Source organism: Argentina anserina, chromosome 1 (assembly GCF_933775445.1).
Source record: "Argentina anserina chromosome 1, drPotAnse1.1, whole genome shotgun sequence".
Lineage (NCBI taxonomy): Eukaryota > Viridiplantae > Streptophyta > Magnoliopsida > Rosales > Rosaceae > Argentina > Argentina anserina.
Window position 1 is genome coordinate 7,090,780 of NC_065872.1, and position 23,521 is coordinate 7,114,300.

A 23,521-nucleotide genomic window follows, 5' to 3' on the forward strand; every position below is an offset into this window, starting at 1 on the left:
CTGAAACTTCCCTAGCATAATAGACTAAATAGCTGCTGAGAAAAAACAATGAAGAAAAATATGATCTAATGACTCTCCATAGCAGCGACAAAGCACACACATTAAAGCTAGAGATATGTCTCTTCTTTGTAAACAATCTTCTGATAGAACCCGCCCCCGTAGAACTTTCCAAGCCAATAGAGAAATGCGAGGAGGAATATACTTTGCCCAAATTAGTTTACCCCATATCAATGGAGGATTAGTAGGCTTTACAAAACTATACGCTTCTTTAGCAATGAGCTCCCCTGATGAAGAAGGAGACCAAATAAGTTTGTCTTCAGCGGGAGTAGTGATAGGGATTGGAACTTTGTTCACAATAGCACATATCGCTGGAAAGTGAAAGTGCAAAAGGAATGAAAATTCCAACTTCCATCATGGACATAATCAAAGACTTTGACCTCCATTTGATGAGATAACCCCTATGCACGTTCAAACAATGAATGAGAGACATACCCATGAAATTATCATGCTAAAAAAAACGGTGGCTATACTTTGTAGAACAACATTCCCAAGAATTTTCAACCACCGTTTTATTTTCTTTTGATCGAGATCATACGGTTTTTCAAAGGCTAGAGACCCAGAGACCGATCCGTGTCTTATGAAGCTACCTATTATGGTTTAACTTCCTATCGTTATTAAGAAACCCTCTTACAACACAGCAATGGGTCAACACATCAGTCCATTCTTAGGAGTGGAGAAGATATGAGTTTCTTCTTCAATATAAAAGAAGAAATAGTAAAGAGAATCAACTATAGTACTTGAGAAGAAATGTCAAATTTTTTGTGCTTCAAATTGTTTAGGAGACATGCATTTAACACGAAACTACTCTATCTCCTCATATATAGGAGATTTGGAAATTTTGAAAGGTGTAAAACCTACTCTATCTCCTCGTATATAGGAAGCCATAATAGGAGCTCCTTAATTTGGTCAAGCAACTTTCTTTATATGGACCTTGCAAGGTTACGATCCTTCCCATCACAAACCCTTTCTTCTTCCAAAGTTACACAGAAACAGATATCACGATGGATCGCTCCATTCGTTTGTTTTCAGCTGCCTTCATCCTTGCCATTCTTGTAGTAGCTGCGGGTACATTTCCTTAATTAGCTTCTTCTTATTTACCAAACAGTGAATGTGTGTCTGTAAATTTTATTGGTATCCGTTTGAATTGACTAGCTGATATATATATGTTGGCAGAGATGGGACCAATGGCTGTTGAGGCTAGGATACGTAGTCGTAGGTTCTCGGGAATGTGCTTCTTTCCCGGCAATTGTGAAAACGTTTGCAAACAAGAAGGCTTCCTTGGAGGGAGTTGCAGTGGCTTCCTCCTCCGTAAATGCTTTTGCCACAATTGAAGTTACTATCTCGACAAGAATATATGAGGGTGGTGAAAATTATTTTTTTCCAGTATGAGGGGCTTGTAGCTAGGTGTTGAGAAGAAGTTTCGTACATCCAACCATTCCAATGTAATGAAGTTTTTAGGTAATTATTTTTGTTTCTTGATAACCCCTCCTACGTGATTTTTTTTTAATAGCCTCGAAGTAAGTCGCTAACTCGCTATATATATGATGGGAAAGTTTCAAGAACAGTACGTATAGAAACTTTAAAGATCATAGACTAATTTAAAACAAATGAAATGCACATAAGTTCGGTGTCACTCAAATTTCATGTGATGTTTGAAAAAAAATATTACTTTTTCAATACAGCTTTTTTCCTATATGGGGATTTTCTTCCTGAACAAATTAAAAACACACCCAGAAAAATAGCTTAAACCCTACAACTACCACTCGTCCACTTCCAAGATTAATCCAAATAAAATTCCCCTACAGTGGGAAGAATGAAACCTCCAGAGTCCAATGAAACTTCTCTGGTCGCAAACCAAGAGTGCCTCAATGCATAAATTAGCTCGACGCATGCATGGCAAAAAAGATTGTGAATTCCTAATTTACTTCAGGATGGCTGAAGAAAATTGTAATCAATGTTATGCATTTTGTTGTTCAGTTCTCTTCTGGATATGGATGATGCTTGATACTTCAGTTGAAGAGAATATGAAAGATAGGGCAACGGCACACAAATCTGGCCTTTAGCAAAGTGCAATTCTACAAAAGGACATACAGATATGCATCTTCCGATTCCTTCCCTACAAGGAATTGAAGCTTTAATTTGTAACCAAAGCTTGGCCAATGGCCTGACAGCATGGACCAGCTAGTCTATCGCATGTGTATGAAAAAAAAACAAAAAAAAGTAAAGTCTATCGCATGTGTATGAGATGTAGCACCACCGAAAAATTAATTGGCCAAAAACAAACGCTACATCACCCCATTACCTGCGTGCATGCATGCTTAAGAAATTTGTAGTGGACGATCATATGAGCTTCTCTATCAAAATTATCGATAGGTTCTTGATCCATATTTTAGCTTTTAATATGATATCATACTATCGCAGTCGTCATATATGTGACTAATGCTCTAGATTGGTCAGAAGTATCGGGTGGCTATGACCGGTCTGGTGATGCCGACAAAGCCCCACATTACTGGGGTTAACGTATTTCTACATATGCATGTAGTATCAATCGAACCTTAACGAATCGAGTATATATGTAGACGATGATATTAAATGCATAGATTATTGTATTACTGTATTACATCATTATCGATTAGCTAGGCAACTCCACCCAGTTACCCTTTTGGATCAATTGGACCATATAATATGAGCGAGAGAACTTGGAGGGAAATGATCGAGATGCCTTTCGCTGGTTATGATTGGCATTGACTTGCTTGTCCAAATATCTTTGGAAAGTTGTGCTTTTCCTGTCTCACTTTGTGCGATTCCCTTCACCTTCCCCAACCCAAAACAGAGACTCTTTGCGGAATATTGAGCCCTCTTCGATCTCCATTTCGTTTCACCATCAACAAACGTGTCCCTCCTGCTGTGCCCTTCATAGCTAGGTTTGCTATTAGCTAGAGGACATTTTTGGTGGATTTGAGTTTTTACCAACTCGAGGCGGCAGCTCACTGACTCAGTCCCCACGTACTCGTGACAGATCGAGAAGCACTGAATCTGCTTGTTCATGTCTGGCTATCTGATTTGGGTTCTTCAGTACTTCTGATAATGAAGCACCTTTGCTGAGTCCTTTTCTTGTTTAAGATTACTGTTTCATTCGCCCTTGAGTTCTTATATGCATCGTATATTCTTTGAGTGGAGGCTTTTAGCCCTAGTTTGATTCGCAGAACAACGTACGTACTGTTGAGAAACATGATGCATGAGAGAATATATAATGTCGCGAGAAAGTACGTTGGAATCATTCAGATCCGTTGAGTCATTCTTATTTAAAATCAAACCATTTCGATCTATATATTCGAACTGAGGTTCTAAAGTTCGATACTAATGTTTTGATCAGTAAGTTTTGAAGAGAATAGTGTGATTGTCTAACAAATATTTAGAGCAATTATAAAAACTAAAGAGGCAGACAAAACTAGCTAGCTTGAGTTTTCGAACATGAATTATTGCATTCCATCTGTCATAGGTAGACAATGCAATTGAATGAATTGATACTTTAACATAGGAAAAGTGGCAATTATTTCTGTTCTTTGAATGCAGAAACTGTACATCTGCATGTTATTCTCGATGAGCTAGAAATACGTTGGATCACAATGATGAAGTTCTTATATGGTTTACACTTTACATGGGTACAAAGTTTTCCTTTCCTTGATGCAGATCATTCTCTAACAGAACACCTACTATACTTAATTTATCTTTGCATATGAAGTGGAAAAATATAGTGAAAACAACAAAAAAAGTTTAACCTCATTCAGAAGCTGCAGCATCCTTCGAATTTCATGAGCTTCTCTTGAATTTGAAATATATTCCACATTTCAGTACTTCTAATTTGTCTTCTTTAACCATTCCAGTTGCATTTCGAACTTGACATCTTGGTAAATGTAAATTGCAGCTTCTGTCGTTTAAGCTTAGCTACATGACAGACACTATATTGATTCAAAACCAAGAATACAGGGTTGTCTAACCTAATCTTGTGTTTGGATTCTTGGAAAACTAACAACTTTCCCAGATAAAATCTCAGTAGCATGGAGCTCTGTGGTCCATCACTTAAAGAATAACATTAATGCAACTTATACATTCCAAAGTTTTATGAAGCATGTCTGTCAGTTTTGTTTTGAATAATAAGAGATTCTCCTACTCTTCAATTGAATACAGTTTCTTCTTTAGGAATTCTAAGTTTTTGGCTTTGAGAAACCATCCTTCTGACTAGTATAGTTATATATAAACACGTAGATAGTAAGATAAAATAGAAGTTTCATTAATCTGTTGTATTTTTGGGGACTAAACATTTCAACCACTAGTAATATAGGAGCCTGAACTTTCAGATGGATCCAAAAGGAACCATGTTTATATGGACTATATTCTGTCACCCCACCCCAAATGAAGAATCCCTATGCAAAGATAATATTGAATACCATGATCTGCTGCTAAGTAACCAAGCATGCATAGGGCAGTTGGTTAATTATTTAACATCACAAGTCATTGTCATTTTCAGTTGATAACTTGAGAGTAATATTTATCTCACCATCACCACTGATCAGTACCTAAGTTAGGTCAGGAATCCATGGAGTTAGTGTGCATGAAAAAGAAGCTTGTAATTAATATGGGCATATTTAATGTATGCCTTTTTAGACTTCTAGTTTACAAACGATGTCACTGTAAGCACTTCCAATAGATATAGCAATAATTCAACAATAAAACTACCAAAGTTGCATGATCAATACTCAAAGCACAACATTTTAGGTTTGATGATTGAGCTTTATTTACGTTTATCCATCATCTTGAGTCCTACATAATCTTCATTAAGAGAATTACTCACATGCACGTAGGGAGAAAGCGAGCTAGGTGAAAGCAACAATATTCTAGAAAATGGTGGTTAAATTTCAACTTATTATGCGGCATCGTGTTAATGTATTCGGACAAGTCACTAAGCCAATATTTTTGAGTCTAAAAATGCACCCAACATTAGACCCTCTAGATAATTACCTTGTAGTTATGCTATGCTTTTGGTTTCTGCAATTTCAAAATGCAAAAAGCTACCCAGAAAACGAAACAATCCAATGAAAAGTTTCTACCAAACAGAAAAGGTCTCCCTCGGTGCAGTGAAAAACGAAGCCTTTCCCTTTCCCTCCCAATTAGCCAACTTACGTGAATATTACGACAAAAAGAGAGACCTGGCCACCATAGCAAAACTGGCCATTATCTTTTTCTTTTCTGTATCGTTTTTGCAGAAGGTCAAGCTTCCATATTTTATTGTCTGGATTCTGTGACAAACGTTAGTCTCCTAAGCGCTGAAGGACAATCTGGGCAATTTGGTCATCACACATTAATCACAAAAGAGATTTTGACAAAGAGAAAGCTCACAAATCTTCATTTCCTTTCAAGCATCCTATGTCTCCTTTATCCTTCACCTTTCAATGCTTTCATCCCTTTTGAGGGCTTGCTTTGCCTTTTCTTCTATAACCATAAAGTTTGACATAAATCACATAACCCGTATTTTGGTTTTTGCCAAAAAATTGTCTTAGTTTAGATGGACTCATTTGGTGTCGTTTTGATCCAAAATCATAATTCAATATCATCCCACAAAACATGTGTTTCTACCATTCCAATTTATGCCTGTATTCAAAGTTATGCACTATACTTGGTGGCCAGGTCTCTCCCAATATGCATTTAAGTTGCTTTAGGCTGCATGCCTTGTGTCATGGAATATCAGTAGCTATCCTCAATTATTTGGCATTTAAAGGACAACATATTCCATCTTCTTTAACCAAATGATCCAAATTAATGAGTCATTGCTTCTCAATGAAAGCAAAAAGTGTGACAAATGTGATCCTAATTATGGAACCATCAATTATACAAGTTTCCTATGTTTTTAGAGAACATGGATATTACTACAGTACTACTCCCTTATTTTCAATATGAAAATGAAACTTTTCTGGGCAATGCATATGTTGCCAGAAGCATAGGGCAAACTAGACCATGGGAAACTAGTATGGGACAAAGGTGGAGAGGCGCTCACCAACTCCCACTTTTTTTTTTGATGAAATCACCAACTCCCACTTGCTTCCCAACAAGAGAAGAGAATGTAGAAAATTGGCTTTGTTATTTTGTGAGATATAAATGTAAATAAATAAATAATAATAATGAAATTAAATATAACCTTCACTCACACACAGTCATATTCAGTAGCCACTATTTATCTTCCTCCCATTTGTCTCTGGTTGAGTGAAGAAGAAAGAAAGGAAGGACTTTGTCCACTTTTGGGTGCTTTGACATTCAGGGTCTCCCTCTATTTCTACTACCACAAGTCTCATGGCAACCTTTTCCTTCTTCCATATTTAGAGAGAACCCACGAGCTGGTTTGGTTTTACTTCTTTTTTCGAAAAGCCAAAGCTCCTCCTCCATTGCTAAAGCTTCAATTTTTACAGCCGGAATCGTTAAAGAGAAGCTCTTTCGTCAAAAGGGTCTTCCTTTCTGAGTCCTGTTTTTGTGGGTTTCATGACCCATTTCACCTCTCTGTTTTGTTCAGAACTTCAGACTTGTACTAGTTCCTGGAAGCTCTCTGGTTTTTCTGAAATGCTAGTGGACAAGTTCAAGTCTTGGAGTTTAATTGGAGGCATTTGAAGACTGTTTGGTCTCATTTTTGGACTTGTGGGTCTTTTTCATTCAGCAAAATTTAGTCTTCTCTGGCTTTTCTGGACTGTAATGGTAAAACTGCATTTTCTTCTTCTCTGCATTTTGTGTCCTTTGTGCCATGAACAATTGAACATGTTTATGTTTTTGGCTCACGGAAAATTTTACTGCTTTGTTTTTGTAGAGATGGGGTTTGAGGTCAATGGTGATGGTAAAATGCTGGAATTGTTGAAGGTGAATCCAAGGCACAAGCGTTCCAAAAGGTAACTTTGGAATTACTATGTATTTGGTGTCAGGTTGCATTGAAGTGTTTTGTTACTTAGGAATCAGTGTTCTTCACACTCTTTCAGATTTTTGGTACTTTGTACTTGGTGATGTTCTGAAACTGGATACAATTTCTGGGATTGGTTGTTGGAAAAAATGGGATCCTGAGCTTTCACAGCTGTGTCTTGTTTGTCAACTAGCTACACTGATAGGATGTAATTCACTGTATCAGAACCTCCATTGCGGGTTGTTTCAACTTCTGTGATTATTTTACTGTTCATGGTGGGTAGCCTGAATTATATTTCATGGCTGAATTTGACAGTTAAAGAGAGGGATATTACTTGAGAGTTTACAAATTATCAGATCATTGAATTTCAGGTTTTTTTAGCCATTAATTTTTTTCCCTTCACTTAAAGATTTTATCCTCCCTTCCCCTCATATTTTTTTCCCTTTTGATTTATGATGAAGTTGGTGATTCATAAGTGAAGAGGCCAATGGAACTGAAACATATGTTGAGAATTGAGAAGTAGTCATGGGTTAATAGAGGGTGAATTTTCTTCTTTAAGGCTACCTTGATCTTAAGCTTGTAAATAGAGAAGAATCGTGTAGGGAGTGGTCTAGATGAACCAAAATCTCTTCAAGCAATATTTATTAATCATTTTTGTTGCATTGGCAGCTTTCCTGATAAGAAAAGAGTGAACGAAGATCAGTTGGATAGTTCTCATGAAGCATCAAACCGTGTGAAACTGGTAAGATAGTTCTCCTCCTGTATGTATACTCTCTTTTGCGAAATGTATTTCAAAATCCAAAAGAACGTTAGATACTAAAGCATGATGATCTCATCATATGATCATTTGTTTGACTACCCATTATATAAAGCTCTTATTAATTTAAGATCTTGAGGAAAGTGGCAGGAGCATTAGCATGCTGGTTCCGTTATCTTTTCCACCCTTTCCAGACAATGGATATCAATAGTTTTTTCTTTTTAAATGTTCGTATAAGTATAAACTAGAGGGCATAGTGATTATAGATTTATAGACTTGTGTACTTAAGAGTCCTGTGAGTGTAAGATGGTGTACACGCTTTGTTAAACCAAGTTAAATATAAGGCTGGGGATGGGTTTGATGATTAATGAAACTGAACTCTGAGTAGGAATGAACTGCACTCTGGAACACAGTTGTTTACCCTGACTTCTGGATTGGATCTGAAACAGGATTCACCACAGTTCAAGGGCCTTGTTGCAACCAAGAAGAATCAATCTCCAACCATGGACGTTCACAACTCGTTGAAACAAGAGGTATGTTAACTTGCATGTCTTTATATTTGGTTCCAAGGAGGTTGTGATTTGTGAATGATAAAATCGTGCTGGCAGGCTCCAACTTTTTATCTTGTTTATTGATTTCTTAATATATTCGATGCAGATTCTACATCTTGAAAAAAGATTACAAAATCAGTTTCAGGTCCGTCATGCTTTAGAGAATGCATTGGGTTATAAGTCTGCCATCCATAAAAATGCTGTCAACACAAATGAAACTGCACTTCCCAAGGTAGTTTCCTTGTCTTTATTTTCAATTTTTTCCTTTTAATGTATGTCTTATACTTGAGAGGGCTCATTTCTTAACTACCAAACATGTAAATTATCTTAAGATATGTAAGTTGTTAGGCTCCTGTGAAACATACTCATTTTGAGGACCTGTAAGTGATCATGTGCTACAGAATAATGTAAAACCACAAAAAAGAAAAATGACTGTTGGGTTATTTGTAAATTTATAGCTTTATATATATATTTCCAAATTAACTGTCTTAAAACCCACTTTACTGCTCTATATCTCAACTGGTTAAACTGCAGTCCGACTTCCCATTGCTTATGACCCAGTCTTCCTTTTACTTTCTTTGTACAAATGTTACTTTACATTTCAACAATGGTTTTGTTTGACTCCAGCCAGCTACAGAATTGATCAAGGAGATTGCAGTGTTAGAATTGGAAGTTGGGCATTTGGAACAATATCTTCTCTCATTGTACCGGAAAGCATTTGATGAACAATTGTCATGTGCTTCCCCACGCAAGAAGGATGAAAAACTAAGCTCACCTGTAACAACCCCAAGAAAAAACTTGCTGAAAGTTTTTGAACCTGACTTGGAAATGAAGAGGGAAGATCGGGCAGTTCATTCTGGTACTCAGTCACTTGATAATTCCTGGAAGACATACGATGGAGAAGAAAAGAGGCCATTAGATTCCAGTGTTCACCGTTGTCACTCCTCACTTTCGCAACATTCTGCATTCGTAACTAGAACTTCTCCTCCAGAAGAGTCAATGGCCAAAGCTCTGCGTGCCTGTCATTCTCAACCATTGTCCATGATGGAGGTAACTTCCACATACTGGTTTTACTTTTCCCTGATCAAAGTTGGTAAACAGAATTATTACTAAGAATTTGCATTGCCAGACATCGTGGTATGGTCTTTTTCACTTTTGGTTCTTTTACCTAAGTAGTGAAGGTATTCTTGCCATTCAAAATTTTTATGTATCCTTGTTGGTAGAGATACTCTTCCAGTTGTGATAGTTAAGGGGAATCTAATTATAGGGGACCAATGACTTTCATGTTATCTAATATCTATGATGATTTGGAACCATCATCTGATTATAACCTTTTTTCCTTTTCTTTTTCAGTACGCTCAGAATACTTCATCAAATATAATTAGTTTGGCAGAGCATCTCGGGACACGCATTTCTGATCATATTCAAGAGACACCTAATAGGCTATCGGAGGACATGATCAAGTGCATGTCCACTATATATTGCAAGCTTGCGGAACCCCCCTTGACACATAATGGCCTTTCATCTCCCAATTCATCTTTGTCATCAACGAGTGCCTTTTCTCCACATGAACAGAGTGATATCTGGAGTCCGAACTTCAAGAATAGTACGTCTTTTGATGTGCGATTGGATAATCCATTTCTGGTGGAAGGACTTAAGGAATTTAGTGGACCATACAGCACAATGGTTGAAGTGCCATGGATATATAGAGATAGTAAAAAACTCAAAGATATTGATGACTTGCTACAACATTTCAGGTGAGGCTTGATGACATATTTTTATTCTATATTCCATCGCATCTTCATTATGCTTACTGTGTGATTCTGTTGCAGGTCACTTATCAGTCGTTTAGAGGAAGTAGATCCTAGAAAATTGAATCATGATGAGAAATTAGCGTTTTGGATTAATGTACACAATACTTTGGTTATGCATGTAAGTTTATCACTATATAGTACTACATCAGGTCCTTCCTTGGATGATTGGATTGAATGGTAATCAATAATATGTTTTTGATAGGCATATTTGGCTTACGGGGTTCCACAGAACAATGTAAAGAGGGTATATTTACTTTTAAAGGTAAGAAGCGTCACACTGCAGGCATTACTTTTAGTGGAAAATCAAGTAGTATTTTCTCACTTGCTTTCTTGCACATCCAGGCTGCATATAACATAGGTGGCCATACAATCAGCGCAGACACAATGCAGAGCTCTATTCTCGGATGCCGAATTTCTCGTCCAGGACAGGTAGATCCTACTGAAACACTATGAAACTCTTGTTTTTACCAAATTCCTATTACACTAAGGAAGGTTATTGATCTTTTGACTAATGATATGCTTGTAGTGGCTTCGTATGTTACTTACTCCAAGGAACAAATTCAAGACTGGAGATGAACGGCAGGGCTACGCAATTGACCATCCAGAGCCCCTTCTACGTTTTGCACTTTGTTCAGGAAGCCATTCGGATCCTGCGGTATATCATCAACCCTGTTTTTAGTAACTGCATTTTGTACTGTCTTATCAAGTGAAGTTCATATGTTGAGCAGTACAATTTAGACTTCCATTGTGATAATTGTATCGACATTTCCATATTTTCAGGTCCGTGTATACATGCCAAAGAGATTAACTCAGGAGCTGGAAGCTGCAAAAGAGGAGTATGTCCGAGCTACCTTTGGTGTGCGCAAGGACCACAAGATTATCCTTCCAAAGATTGTCGAGTCATTTGCAAAGAGTTCAGATTTGTGTCCTGGCGGTGTTTTAGAGATGATACAACGGTCGTTGCCTGATTCTCTGAGGAAAAGTGTCAAGAAATGCCAGCAGGCTGCGAAATCACGGAAGAATATAATCGAGTGGATGCCTCACAACTTCACTTTCCGGTATCTGATTTCTAAAGAGCTTGTAAAGTAAACGCTTGCATGATGAGGGTTGCTGTTTGATATATGCCATTGTTGGAAAGGTTTTTGTGGTAGAAGATTTCATTCATGTAGCTCATCTTTTGTACAAAAGTAGTATATGAACCAGAAAGAAAAACAGTGAGAACTGGAGGAAGGGTATGGTGCAACCTGCGGCATTTCTGCATTATTAAGCTATTGCCAAGAATCTGTAACCTTGTGAGTGTAATAGAGTGGCGCCTTTGGCCTTGTAAATTCATCTTTAGTGTTCCTCCCACAATCAAAATTGCATATAATCTTTGGCCAACAAAACTCATTCATCATATTATTTAGTGTATATGATACACCGAATTGCTATTTGACCTTCAACTTCTAAAACTTTCTTTTTTTTTAGAAGACCACCAACTTCTAAATTAAGAACTCATAATTTTGGAGCTGAAGGTTCTCGCATGGTAATTCTTCGACGTAAATGTAAAACATTTCTAACAGTGAGCTCCACAGATGTGATTCACCGCTCACGGGTGTTAATGCTTTGCGAGTTTCACTTCTCAATCTGTCGGTGGATCATATCAATATAATCTCCAACTTGGGGTTCTCTATCATATCCTCTATCTTGGATCTCCCAAACCATTTGTCTTAGACTCTTGGTTATAAACATATAATTCTAAAACCAACTGTTCAGGATTAACAAACACTAACACTGACAAAGAACCGGTTAATCTGTACTTTGCAACCAAACAACAAAAGAAACAGAGAGATCTGATCGAGGACTCTGAAACCATTCATACAAATTATTAAACTCACATACATTAAACTTGATCAACTCCGATCACTAGTACGGACTCTCCCCTACATAATTTCCAGGAGGATTGTAGAAGCAAATGCTCAAGGTGCTCTGGTCCTTGGGACACGTGGCCATCGCGCAGCCCAGCTCCAGCGACTTCCGCCACACCACCTGTGTGTAGACGCCGCACTGGTGGTTGGGGACGCACGTGTTGTCTGTGTGGTTGTAGAACTCCTTCTCCTTCACCCAACTGTCCACCACCATGGTCGGCGTCACGACCTGGCCGCTCGCCCAGAGCTGGTTCCCGCCGTACTTGCCGCTTGTCAGGTTGGCGAAGTTGCACTCCATCTTGTCTCTCTGGTACCTCACGAGTCGACTCGTCGAGTTAGCGAGTGACTCGTTCCATTTCAGAGGTGGGACGCCGACGGCGGCTCTGGCTTGGTTGTGGGCTTGAAGGTACTCGGTGGCTGCCGCGGAGACAGGAGCTGCAGCTCCGGAGGAAATGAATAAGGTGCAGCACATGGCTAGAACCACTGCTAGTACAGACAAGCTGGTTTGAGCCATTTGTTCTTGGTGCTTAACTGCTAAGGAGTCTGTGATCAAGCTTGAGTTGTCTTTAGTCTTTACCGAGTTATTTATAGCTTGAAGGTGATGCGTGATTGCCTCTGTGGGTTGGTGGCAAAGGATCAATGTTTAAGTTACTGATTTGCCCTTCTCGAGTGACTAGTTATGGAGTGTTTTGGAGGGTATTATAGAGCTTATACGTACCATTATTTTTGCTTTTGCATTATGTAGAAGTAGAACGCATAATGCGTAATAATTTTTCCAGAACTCGGAACTCATAATTTGGTAACCATGCACAAGAACCTGGTGTTGTAATTAATCAATTAATAAATTGTGCATTGCATGATTAATATTCTACGATGATTCCAATCTTTTGTACACAGTACATTGTACCCCTGTTTTGGAACACAGGAATTACTTTAGTTCAATAAATCAATGTAGCATATCTTGGATCTCACCGCTCATTTCCATGCCAGTAACTATAGTAATAAACCTCCGATATCATGCATAAATAAATAAATAAACCTTATCATGCACTGATGTTAGTGATGTACATGCATCGGTAAAAGAGAAACTGTATCAAGAACGCCGGGAATGAGCGAGTTTCTGGCGGCAATTACTTGGCTTGTCTCCGGCGCCACCAGGCACCAGGGTTGAGCTTTACCTGAGACCAACTGCCGCTCTCTATTGGCTGGGACTATGTGAGGTGAAACTCTGAAAGCATCCCCGAATTCCGTTCTTTCATTTGGCACAGGATAAGCCATTTTCTTGTGTGCAACATATCACCTTTCAGTTGTGGTTCAATCATTTATAGCCAATCAGTTATCATTCTTATCTATTTTATTGGCACTTCAGTGCACGCTGCAATATACAGAACAATTATCATTCATGATCCATGCATTATTTATAACTTACAGAACGTACGTATTGATCGAGTTTCTTCCAAGCTAGTACGGTCTCTCCCCCGGGACATTTCCAGGGGGACTTAGACAGAGAGTTACATCATTAGCCACCTCTGGCCAATGCCAACCAACTTCCTCAGCACACCCCAACTCCAAGGACTTCCTCCACACCATCTGGCACCTGCGTATATGTACTGCAGTTACTGTTGCGCGAACACGAGTTTCTGGCATAGTTGTAGTACTTCTTCATTGCCACCCAGTTGACCACTACCTCTTCCGGCGTCGGTAATTGACCAAGTTTCCAGTGCAGGTTGTAGCCACCGATGCCATGCGTTCGATTGAGGCTTCGCTCGTCGATATAACTATGGCATCCCCTTTCGGAATTGATCATGGACCATGCTATTTCTTCCGCGGACTTGGCCAGGGAAGGGCTCCACTAATTTAAGAGGGGCAACCCCAACTGCGGCTCTTTCTTTGTTGTGAGTTTCCAGGAATTCCCTGGTATGGTCTTCTGGGGGGTGATTCTTCTCGTTCCGTTGTCATGGCCAGGTCCATCGACCGCAGAGCCGTGACACGGTATGAAACATATGGCTAGAGTCATGGCTAGTACTACAACGAAGACGCGAACCATTTTCTTCATCATCTGTTCTGCTCTGCAAGTGACTTCAAACTCCATTCGGTTGGTCCTGTTCTTATAGCAGGCTAGCTCTGCTTTGTTTGGTCTGCCAAACCAGATAAAGCCGACCACCAACATAAATGTAAGGATATGGACGGGTATGAATAGATGTCATTCCGTCGGATTAATGGACTAAAATGTGATGTTGGGTCGGATTTATCGACTGAAATGTGATGTAGGACTCAATTGAAGCAGTCCATATGATCAGAAAGGAATATATATTAAGTGCTCAAACACTAAACCAATTGATGTTGTGAAATTCACCATTTTACGGTTCTAGGTGATGAAGTACTTTTTTGTACCAAGAGTTCATCAGTCATATTCAACTTCAGGCTAGGTTATCCCCCTTCCAATAGGTGATCAGCATAAACTTTCATAAGAAGTTCCTAGCTCGATCTGCTTCAGTTAATTTAAGTATCCCCAAATCAACAACATCCTATCCACATTAGTTTTCCACCAGGAAAAGAATAAAAATAAACAGTTGTGCATACCAGCAGAGTTGAGTTTGCATTCCCCACAGTCCACAGAGCGTAAGACCAACCTAGCTAGTCGTACAATGTCTAGGAAGTTAAACATATGATTTGTTAATTGCAAGACAGAATTTGGGGCCTGGGATAAAGAACAAACCATGCATTTCCATTTCCATTTCCATGTATGCAATACAGTGGTTGTAGAAATCAAACATTAAGGCAGCCCTTGATTTGTAGTATATCTTTGTGAACTCAAATTTTAAGCATCCAACGAATTGAGGGAAATGCGAAACAGTGCCAGAATACACTTTCCTAAATAAGTTTTCCAAAGACTCCGGAAAGGTTTTTACATGTAGGAACCATTTGTGACTGCTCAAAACCCTCGGACTCATTTGAGCTGCAAATTTGGTGCCATGATCAACTACAAATGAAGATTACCACTATCATTGGGAGTCCCAAAAATACACAATCCGAAGAAATTAAAGTTTAGCGAGAATGTATTGAGTTGTTTTTTTCTTCGTGACATTTTATTAAACCACATCGATTTTCCTTGGTTTAAGGGTGAGCCTAAACTTGTATTTGAAGCCTGTATCGTTGTACCGGCTTTCCCGCCCCAAAATTAAGTCTCACTCGTTGCGCAATGCAATCGCAAAGAGATCAATTTTCTTATTGCTTCAATGTGTTTGACTATATCATCCAATTATTTACAAGCATAAAAAATATAACGCCCAAAAATAATAATATAAACACCAAGAACAAGAACAACTCACTGAAATTGGTCATCTTTTCCCCAATGCAGAACTGGCCTTTATCGCGAGATCACATAGTTCCGGCAAAGAAAGCGGATTCTGGGCCTGCTGCAGTGGCATGAGAAAGTAAATTTGACCCGGCTGGAGAACCTCGTCCCCGGGAACGTGAGGCGCGCACGTGCCGACGGACATGGCCTCGGAGTTGCAGAGAACATGGTCGGGATGCTGCGAGATTATCCGCCTGGCTTGGATTGGTTGCTTCAACTCTTGCACTCGAATGACCCGATCACTGTCGACGTGGATTACGACGACCCCTTTTGGACGTCCGATGAAGTCTCCCCTTGTTCCTTCTAGTCCACTACTGCTTCTGCCTCCATTTCTCTTGAGCTTGATGGTTGGAGATGAAGCGCAGACGCCCATGGTTGTGTGAGAGACAGAGAGGGAGAAGATGTGTTTAACTCAATTACCTCCCTCCTCTCTCTCTCTCTCTCTCTCTCTCTCTCTCTCTCTCATAACGAAGACTATTCGGGTTTTTCTTTGTATCAACGACGTATTTCCATTTTATTTTGAGTTTTTTTCACCAACAGTCCCTCAACTCTGGTGCACCTACCAATGTGATACCCCAACTCTTAATCGTACCAATGTGATACCCAGACTCTAATATTGCTATCATTGAAGTACTTCCGTCAATTTTTTTTAACCTCCCAGTTATCTTTATGACGTGGCAAATATGTGGGGCCCACAAGGAGGGGTAAACATGAAATTTTACCAAAGCAAACCTAATCTGGTCTTCTGATTATCTGGCCCTCATATATATAGATCTTCCATTATGTTTCTGGGCCGTTTTGCACTTTTGCTAGCATATCAGAGTGGAGACAGAGCAAAAGTCTCCAAAAAAGTCAGAAGATTTCAACTTTCTTCAAATCGAAACTCGAATAGTTGATAGCATCTTCGATGGCGAAGATGTGGAGAATGTTTAGGGAATACTGGCAAAAATCATGCAAAAATCATGGCAGATCAACATAAATACTGTTCCATGATGCATAATATGTTATGCAGCACTTAATACACAACCTTAACCAAAAGCCAAAATAACAGGTGAAATCGTTGTAAGTGCTGCAATCAAAATAAGTCAAGCTACGATTCAAAGTCCTGCCCACTCTGAAGAACCTTGGCTTGGTTGCAGAGGATGGGATGCTTCATTCTGTGAACCTTTTGCAGCAACATTTTGACCACTTTGAGTGGCAGCTTGCTGTCTTGTTTGTGAAGATGATGCAACAGCACTAAAACCAGCATTTCGTTCCATAGATTCTTTGACCTTCTTCCATGTCTTTCTTGACCTTATGATTTGGTTCCTCAAACTAGCAGCCCCCTGTGGAAGAGGTGGTCTTCTAGCCTACAAAGAAATCAACAATAGTATAATGAGAGTGGTTAATTCGATCCTATCATCACTTAATTCTCACATTAATTTTTAAACAAATAATAAAGAAATATTTTCTCAGAATTTTCTAAGAATCAGTGGTATAGAGTTTTCAGAGTTTTTCATAAACCACATACCTTAGGGTTTCTTTGCTTTTTGTTAGCAGTACTTGTTCCTGTTGAGGTTCCTTCTCCCTGTTAATATTTTGACATGAGTTAGTGATCGAAATAATGTTGTGAAATGAGATGTGACTTAAACTTAGTCTGTAAGACGCAAGATTGTTATATTGATCAATGTAGTGCCCTTCATTCATTCTCTTTGCTTTTCTTTTCGCTCTACTGATTGTCTGCACCCCCACCACCAGATTAAACTTTTTCTGTATATTGTTGTGTATTCCCTTCCTAGACCAATCCTCATCAACCAATAGGTCATCAGCAATCTCTTGTGCAATTCTGTCAAAAGAAACAAAAAATAATAATTGAATTTTTTACACTAATGTTGCATTGAAAACAATTGAAAAATGAGACTACTCTATCTTTAAGCACATCAATCAGAGGAGTTACAAACCTGTTGTAAGTCAACCATTGGCTTGAATCCACCGGTGAGCATGAATGATCATTGTTGAGAGTCCTGATGATCATGGTATCACCCACATCTTTCTCTGTGCTTGCATACAAGTTGAATGGGCATTCCCATTGACAAGAGACTTGAACTTTGTTTTTCGAATTTTTTTTAAACCACAATCCAAGTTGATTTTTGATGCCATACTCTCTTACACCTTCTTTCAAATATTTTGAATTTGAGAATGCATGACCTAACTTAAATTTAGGATTTTTGAGGTCTACTGATCTGATCCAAGGAATTATCTTTACTCCTTTCTTGAGTTTTTTGGGAAGTGGATTACCATTCTCATCCTCTTCTGTTTTACTCCCATTTAGATCTTGAAGCTCATCAGAATCTCCTGCTTCATCAGAACAATATCCTCTGAAACCCATATCTTCAAACTCTTCAATAACTCTCGGATTGGTGACATTTTTCTCGAACTCAAAATCATCAAACTCATCATTGTCAAGATCGTAGTCTGAGTCAACATAAAAATCTGAACCCTCATCAGATTCATCATCATCAACTACAACCTCTACTTGCTTGCTACGCTTACCCCTTGTTTTATATCTTTTCTCTGCAGGCTTTCTCCCACTTTTGTTAACCTTCTGAGCTTCCACAGACCTTTTACCCTTATCCTGAGGCCTTTTCGCTAGTTTACTTGCATCAGATTTTTCCTTGAATTTAGCAGCCAACTCCTCCCTAGCAGCAAATGCCTCTCTATATCTCTCATCAGCAATCTCCCGTTCTCTTTTCTCAGCCTCTTCACTTGCTTTTTTCTTAGCCTCTTCACTTGCTTTTTTCTCACCCTCCTCCCTCTCTAGTCTCTCTAACATCTCACTGTCACCTGCACAAGCTTCTCTCTGCTTCTTCTTAGCAGCTTCATATTCACTCTTCTCCCAAGCTTCTCTATCCTTCTCAAGAGCCTCTTCTCTCTGCCTTTTCTGAATGAACGCAAGTTTTTTGTTCAATGCTGCAGTAGCAGAAATATCAATTCTCCTTGCCAAATACGTTTTAGGTACTGGCTGTTGCACATTACTATGACCCCTTTTCCCCTGCAACTGAGAACTATTCTCACTTTGACCCACATCTCTTTCAAAGACACTTGTTTGTGAGGCAAAAATATCGGGTATGATATCACTTAGATAAGCAAATGTGGACTGAGTTGCAATTTGGTCTGCATTTATACCACTTGAGTCTCCACCAACCATATCAACTTCACCCATATTAACTCCTTCACCTACCTCTGCAGCTCCATCTTCAAGCTCAATCAAATATGGGCCACCATCCTCATCAACTCCCACTGCACATGTATTTAACTGTTTTGCATGCAAATTAGCTTCCTCAAACATTCTCTCTTTTTCTGCTGCAGACATAGTATTGAGAGGATTTTCATGATCAGGGTCTACTGGCCTTAAATCATCCAATTCAGCCTCCCTTATTTTCCTCCTACCACCACCTGTAATGTACAAACTTATCTGTTTGCTCTTTGGTGGAATCAACTTAACCATTTCCAATGCATCTGCATCGTTTTTAATTGGAATCCACCCTTCATTACATGTTGTCCTTGGAAGCTTGAAGTGATAAGAAATAGGCTTCTCCCTGTACCCCAAATCATAAGCAATGTTGTTCAATTCAATGAAAGACATGAGTTCAGGATCTAATCCGTCCAAGTAGATCTTCCCTGCCGTCTTGCTAAACCTAGCCACTTTATATTTCTTACTTCCATCTAACTGCTTGTCAAAATAACCACCGTGATGAATCTCCAATATGTATTGATCATCTGAAACTGAAAGAAAACAAAAACAATCATTCAGATGTGTATATAATCAAACTAAACAATGTCAAATATTAAAATGTAAAACTATACGAGTAATGCTAGCTTCATGTGTTTCAACCAATATGAACAATCACACAATTATCGATATATGTATATGTGTGTTATATATATATATATATGCTAGGTAAAGTAAAATATTAAAACTCTTACAAGTTGAACAGATCTGATCTGATGAAAAAGAATGAATGACAAATTCAAAGCTTCTGGGTTTGTATTTAAAAACCACCGTTATATTCCAATTCCCCTCTTCTTCAAACTAAAGTCCAAACAAGATCAATATAAAATGACAAACATAGAAATCTATTTGGCTTTATGCAATTATGCTTCATTCTTTATTATCAACTCCAACTCCACGTACTAACCCAATTTGTTTTTCACACCATTCGCACACCATGTCAAGGAATTCCCCATGTCAAAACCCAGGTTCAAGTGTGTGATTTTGTGGGATTGTCGTTTCACTACTAGTAAAGAAAACTTACTTTTGGATGGCTGACCATATTCCCTAAACATTCTCCACATCTTCGCCATCGAAGATGCTATCAACTATTCGAGTTTCGATTTGAAGAAAGTTGAAATCTTCTGACTTTTTTGGAGACTTTTGCTGTCTCCACTCTGATATGCTAGCAAAAGTGCAAAACGGCCCAGAAACATAATGGAAGATCTATATATATGAGGGCCAGATAATCAGAAGACCAGATTAGGTTTGCTTTGGTAAAATTTCATGTTTACCCCTCCTTGTGGGCCCCACATATTTGTCACGTCATAAAGATAATTGGGAGGTTAAAAAAAACTGACGGAAGTACTTCAATGATAGCAATATTAGAGTCTGGGTATCACATTGGTACGATTAAGAGTTGGGGTATCACATTGGTAGGTGCACCAGAATTGAGGGACTGTTGGTGAAAAAAACTCTTTTATTTTCGTGTAAGGTAACTTCTAGATATTAATATTATTTTATTTGGGTCAACCACATTTGTGATTTGTGAACCAAATCATAATTAATTTACACGATCAGAAGTTATGTTCACTCTTATTTGATACAACTCATGACAACCTATAGATACATTGATTGATCAGTAGCTATTGTCACGTACAGCTTGTAGTATTGGATTTGCAGAGATATCCCAATTTTAAGTTACAAGTTAGCTTTTACAGTGATTTAACCTTATCCTGAAAACAAGTGGAAAAGATTCATAAATTTAACTTTGGAAAATTATCATTTCGTGTGTTTTTCATTTCCATAAAGCTTCTTCATATGTTGTTTTAGGTAATATACTTTGTACTTTGTTGTAAGGTGATGTACTATTGCACTTATTAGCTATTAAAGGTGATGAAGCATGTATGTATGTATGTATGTATGTATGTATGTATGTATGTATTCCAAGTTCATTCACCTTAAGTATGTTAATCCAATCAAATGAATATCATAGAAACAGGTCGACTGATCGTAGGTGTAGAGATCAAAACTGATCCAAAGCAAGGTCAACGAAGAAAAACGTAATTGTAATTACTTGGAAGACTTAAATATTTTTCTATATTGAAAGCCAACTGATGGAGTGCCGGGAATGATGCTACTGGAGAGTTCACAAGTGCCAGCATTTTTATTTACACATAAACATCAAACTATTATATGTGGATTAAGATCTGAATCATATACATAAGTAACCAAGCGGTTTACTCATTTCCAATAATTAGGACTAGACTGGTAAAAGCAGCTAGGTAGGGACTATAAATTAAAGCACAATATGATTATATGAACACGAATTGTTAATTGAAGAGTCCGGCGGCTATCTGATTGTGATAAAATAATGTTATAGGTAATAGGATATGAGCATTAACAAGTAACTATTAATTTTGTAATTGGAACTCTGGATTGCTCCCACTCGATCAAGGGCGTTGCTACATAGTTCCCATAAGGGTCACTTGTCCCTGCTCACATTCATGAAGATCCACCCTATGTATTGTAATTACACTTGTTTACAACTTTAATTAGATGAAAGGGGAGAGATAATTCATTATTTTGACAATTCTAATCTTAGAAAAAAGTTAATTGACACATCAAATGATCTATATCAATCATTATCTGGAAAATGTGTATTATGTATTATACAAGATTTGTATGTATGCCCATTGTTTTTCTTTTCAAATTTGATTTTATTGTTATAATATGTAAGTTCACTTACATATATTATATAAAGTAATTTTTGGTGAATATATCTGAATTATATGATTTTAAACCAAGTAATTTTTGTTGAACTATGTTGGATATCATGAATCAAAATAGTAAGTTAAGTATTGACCCTCCTTAATAATTTTCTGGCTACGCCACCGACTCGATGTCTACACATATTAAAGTGCTGATTCCCCCATACTTATCGCAAGGGATACTTAAATAGAGTCGGAGCTAGACTCATAAATTATCGACCTAAGATAGCTGTAAACATCATTAGAGGTTTAGAATACAATTGAGTAACTTAATTGATCAGAAGCTCATGGTAATCCAGCTTCTTATTTTCTTCCCTGCAAATCGAAAGTGATCGATCGCAATGATCATCGGTCCCTCAAATGCTTCTAGCTTATCCATATTTCTTTAATAACTTGCTTTCCAAACACTATAAAGTTCGAATCGTTCAAATATTTCTTTTATGGAATGCGAAATGCAGAGGCCCTGCAATCCTTTTCTGCAAAGTATAATATATGATGATACGTCCCTGTTTAGAAGTAGGAATGCAGTTCTTTGATTATACCCGTTTAATGTGCTTTGGTGATCACTCACCTATTTCTATAATATTTTTCTCATCTATTCCCTGTTTTATACTCTAAAATTGTCACTTTAGCGTCCCACAATCATCTACTTCTGTTCAATAATAGCAAAGGATATATAGAACAGTTCGCTTTTCGGATACTTATAATTACTAATATTCTTCTTTGATCACAACAAAATGACATTGAAAAAAAAACCTAAATTTTCTATACGTTTTGAGTCCATATACAACAGTTGCCCCGAGTTAATCTTCTTAAGATCTTATTACTGTTTTGACGATATATGTCACCGCCTTATTAGTTATAATTTGTTTCGTAATACATGCCATCATTTCTATGTTAAACAGCGACAAGCGTGGCCCGTGGACCAACTGTACCGATATTGTCCCAACTTAGCCACCTCACAGGTGTTGGGTTTTAATCACAAAAGGCCTCGGTATAATTGGTTATTATCCACCCACTTATAAGCTTTATTTTCTTTGTCACTTCTTAGATGTGGGATCTCTCATCTCCAACACGCCCCCTCACGTGCAACCTAATTTTTAGGTCTGCACGTGACAGATTAACATCCCACATACTGGGATGAAAGAAACTAAGGTCCAGTAACCAACGACACTTAGTGGCCATCCAATCGGAAATCCTCCGATGGCATGACAAAGTGGCACCCAACTCGGGCCCACGAAAGATTGGAGGCGCGATTGGAGAGGGACCCGCTCTGATACCATGTTAAACAACGACAAGCGTGGCCCGTGGACCAACTGTACCGATATTGTCCCAACTTAGCCACCTCACAGGTGTTGGGTTTTAATCACAAAAGGCCTCGGTACAATTGGTTATTATCCACCAACTTATAAGCTTTATTTTATTTGTCACTTCTTAGATGTGGGATCTCTCCTCTCCAACACGCCCCCTCACGTGCAACCTAATTTTTAGGTCTGCACGTGACAGATTAACATCCCACATACTGAGATGAAAGAAACTAAGGTCCAGTAACCAACGACACTTAGTGGTCATCCAATCGGAAATCCTCCGATGACATGACAAATTGGCACCCAACTCGGGCCCACGGAAGATTGGAGGCGCGACTGGAGAGGGACCCGCTCTGATACCATGTTAAACAGCGACAAGCGTGGCCCGTGGACCAACTGTACCGATATTGTCCCAACTTAGCCACCTCACAGGTGTTGGGTTTTAATCACAAAAGGCCTCGGTACAATTGGTTATTATCCACCCACTTATAAGCTTTATTTTCTTTGTCACTTCTTAGATGTGGGATCTCTCATCCTCCACACGGATGACAAGAACTAAGGCATTTAGCAACTGCACGCAATCAATACAAAGCATAAATTCGTACACCTACATGATTGTCATCTACGGGCTCTCCTAACTGCAACTTTATGTTTTCAATATGCTATTATATGCAGTTTAATACTGACTTCCTAACAAACTGGTCACATCATGAACTGCAAAAAAAAAAACGCAATGAGCAATATTCTGGTATGAACCGTATGATATTAACGTTGATCGTGATGTACAGTCCCTATCAATGATTGCA

General features: G+C 38.4%; 3 protein-coding genes across 3 annotated transcripts; 1 reads left to right on the plus strand and 2 right to left on the minus strand.

The window, feature by feature from the left end:
* Positions 1-6,320: 6,320 nt before the first annotated feature.
* Positions 6,321-11,448, plus strand: LOC126805292 (uncharacterized). Its single transcript, XM_050532258.1, has 12 exons — positions 6,321-6,804; positions 6,914-6,992; positions 7,670-7,742; positions 8,207-8,290; positions 8,415-8,540; positions 8,936-9,358; positions 9,662-10,065; positions 10,141-10,240; positions 10,325-10,384; positions 10,465-10,551; positions 10,649-10,777; positions 10,903-11,448. Exons 2-12 carry the CDS (start codon positions 6,916-6,918, stop codon positions 11,209-11,211), a joined length of 1,872 nt encoding a protein of 623 aa, XP_050388215.1. The 5' UTR covers positions 6,321-6,804; positions 6,914-6,915; the 3' UTR covers positions 11,212-11,448.
* Positions 11,449-11,894: 446 nt separating this feature from the next.
* Positions 11,895-12,589, minus strand: LOC126782028 (STS14 protein). Its single transcript, XM_050507177.1, has one exon. The coding sequence runs from the start codon at positions 12,541-12,543 to the stop codon at positions 12,028-12,030; it is 516 nt and encodes a 171-aa protein (XP_050363134.1). The 5' UTR covers positions 12,544-12,589; the 3' UTR covers positions 11,895-12,027.
* A 2,781-nt stretch (positions 12,590-15,370) lies between these two features.
* On the minus strand, positions 15,371-15,760 carry LOC126800838 (uncharacterized). Its single transcript, XM_050528253.1, has one exon. It carries the CDS (start codon positions 15,758-15,760, stop codon positions 15,371-15,373), a length of 390 nt encoding a protein of 129 aa, XP_050384210.1.
* Positions 15,761-23,521: the final 7,761 nt, after the last annotated feature.